This window comes from Atta colombica, unplaced genomic scaffold (genome assembly GCF_001594045.1).
Source record: "Atta colombica isolate Treedump-2 unplaced genomic scaffold, Acol1.0 scaffold105, whole genome shotgun sequence".
In the NCBI taxonomy this organism is placed as follows: Eukaryota; Metazoa; Arthropoda; class Insecta; order Hymenoptera; family Formicidae; genus Atta; species Atta colombica.
This window is the reverse complement of record NW_017259190.1, coordinates 2484386-2485623: the sequence shown is the minus strand read 5'-3', so window position 1 is coordinate 2485623 and position 1238 is coordinate 2484386. Positions and strand designations below refer to the sequence as shown.

General features: G+C 22.5%; 1 protein-coding gene across 1 annotated transcript in view; it reads left to right on the top strand.

Moving 5' to 3' along the window:
• The window catches only part of LOC108688449 (dynein heavy chain 1, axonemal-like), a 106064-nt gene that overhangs the window by 82576 nt on the left and 22250 nt on the right, over positions 1-1238 (top strand). The window contains exon 37 of the mRNA XM_018194716.1: positions 1035-1137. Coding sequence (XP_018050205.1) covers positions 1035-1137 — 103 coding nt within the window. The remainder of the gene's footprint in view (positions 1-1034; positions 1138-1238) is intronic.

Sequence of the window (1238 nt, the reverse complement as noted above, 5' to 3'; positions counted from 1 at the left end):
AAAATAATAATTCTTAATATGATTATATGCAACAAGTTTATATTGTTTAATTCAAAAGAGACGTAATCTCTTGAGAATATAATATATCGAGGATTATCGAAGGGAATTACTCTGACAACAATGGAAAAGTAATTATAAATCGTTCAATATTGGTAGATAGATAAAATATGGAAATGACAGAAAGGCCAATGAGAAAATATAAATTATTGATCGATAAATTTAATTTTTTTGCATAGACAATACTCCATTTGATATTAGTCAATTTTTCATAGAATATGCAAGTCGTTCACGATTGAGAGATTGATTAATATTGAAATTGTCAATTTCGTAAAAATTTTATCACAAATCTATAATATATTATATTTAATGGGTCTCTTTTTTCTATGATCTTTCTAATAATTTCATCAAGATTATTTTTTTCTTAAACTATATTTTTATGTTTTTTTGTTAATATTTATATTTTAAAGCATAAGGAATTTTATAAATGATTATATTATTTGTTAATCTTTTAATTTTTTAATAAAATTTTGACTTTTTTGTTTTATTTTACTTAATAAGTTTATATATAATAATATCATATATAAAATGTTATATGAAACGTATTATTATTATATATTTATATATGAAACTATAATAATTAAACAGTATATGTGTATAGAAGATTTTCTGAACTATAAGCATCTATAGAATATAGTCTGAAAGGATTTAACGAATTTTCTGCAACAAATTGTTTAAGGAGATTTGCTGAAACATTATCTAATATGTATAATAAACTATACGTCGAAAATAAATCAATTGAATTAAATTCAAAGCATATTAATTAAATTGTTTATTGTGAGAACATTTGTAGAATATTTGTGAAACATTAAACTTATAAATTTTTAGAGAATATAATTTACTTTTTCATGTTGCTATTTGATTCTAAAACTTAATTATAAAACATCTATAATTTAATCTGCATAAAATAAAAGAAATTTAATCTACATACCTCACCATAAATTTCTAATTAGCTTAATACATTTTCAATATTCCAGCCCGATTGAAGATACATTTCGCGCTCGCATCAGACAATTCCCGGCACTAGTAAATTGTTGTACTATTGATTGGTTTTACCCCTGGTCGGATGCCGCACTTCAGGTTTGTACAACACAATAAAGTGTGACATAACTAAAAATATATATGTCTCCACAATTTTTTTATTATAAGTACCTTTAAACAAAAATCAATATTATGTCTAC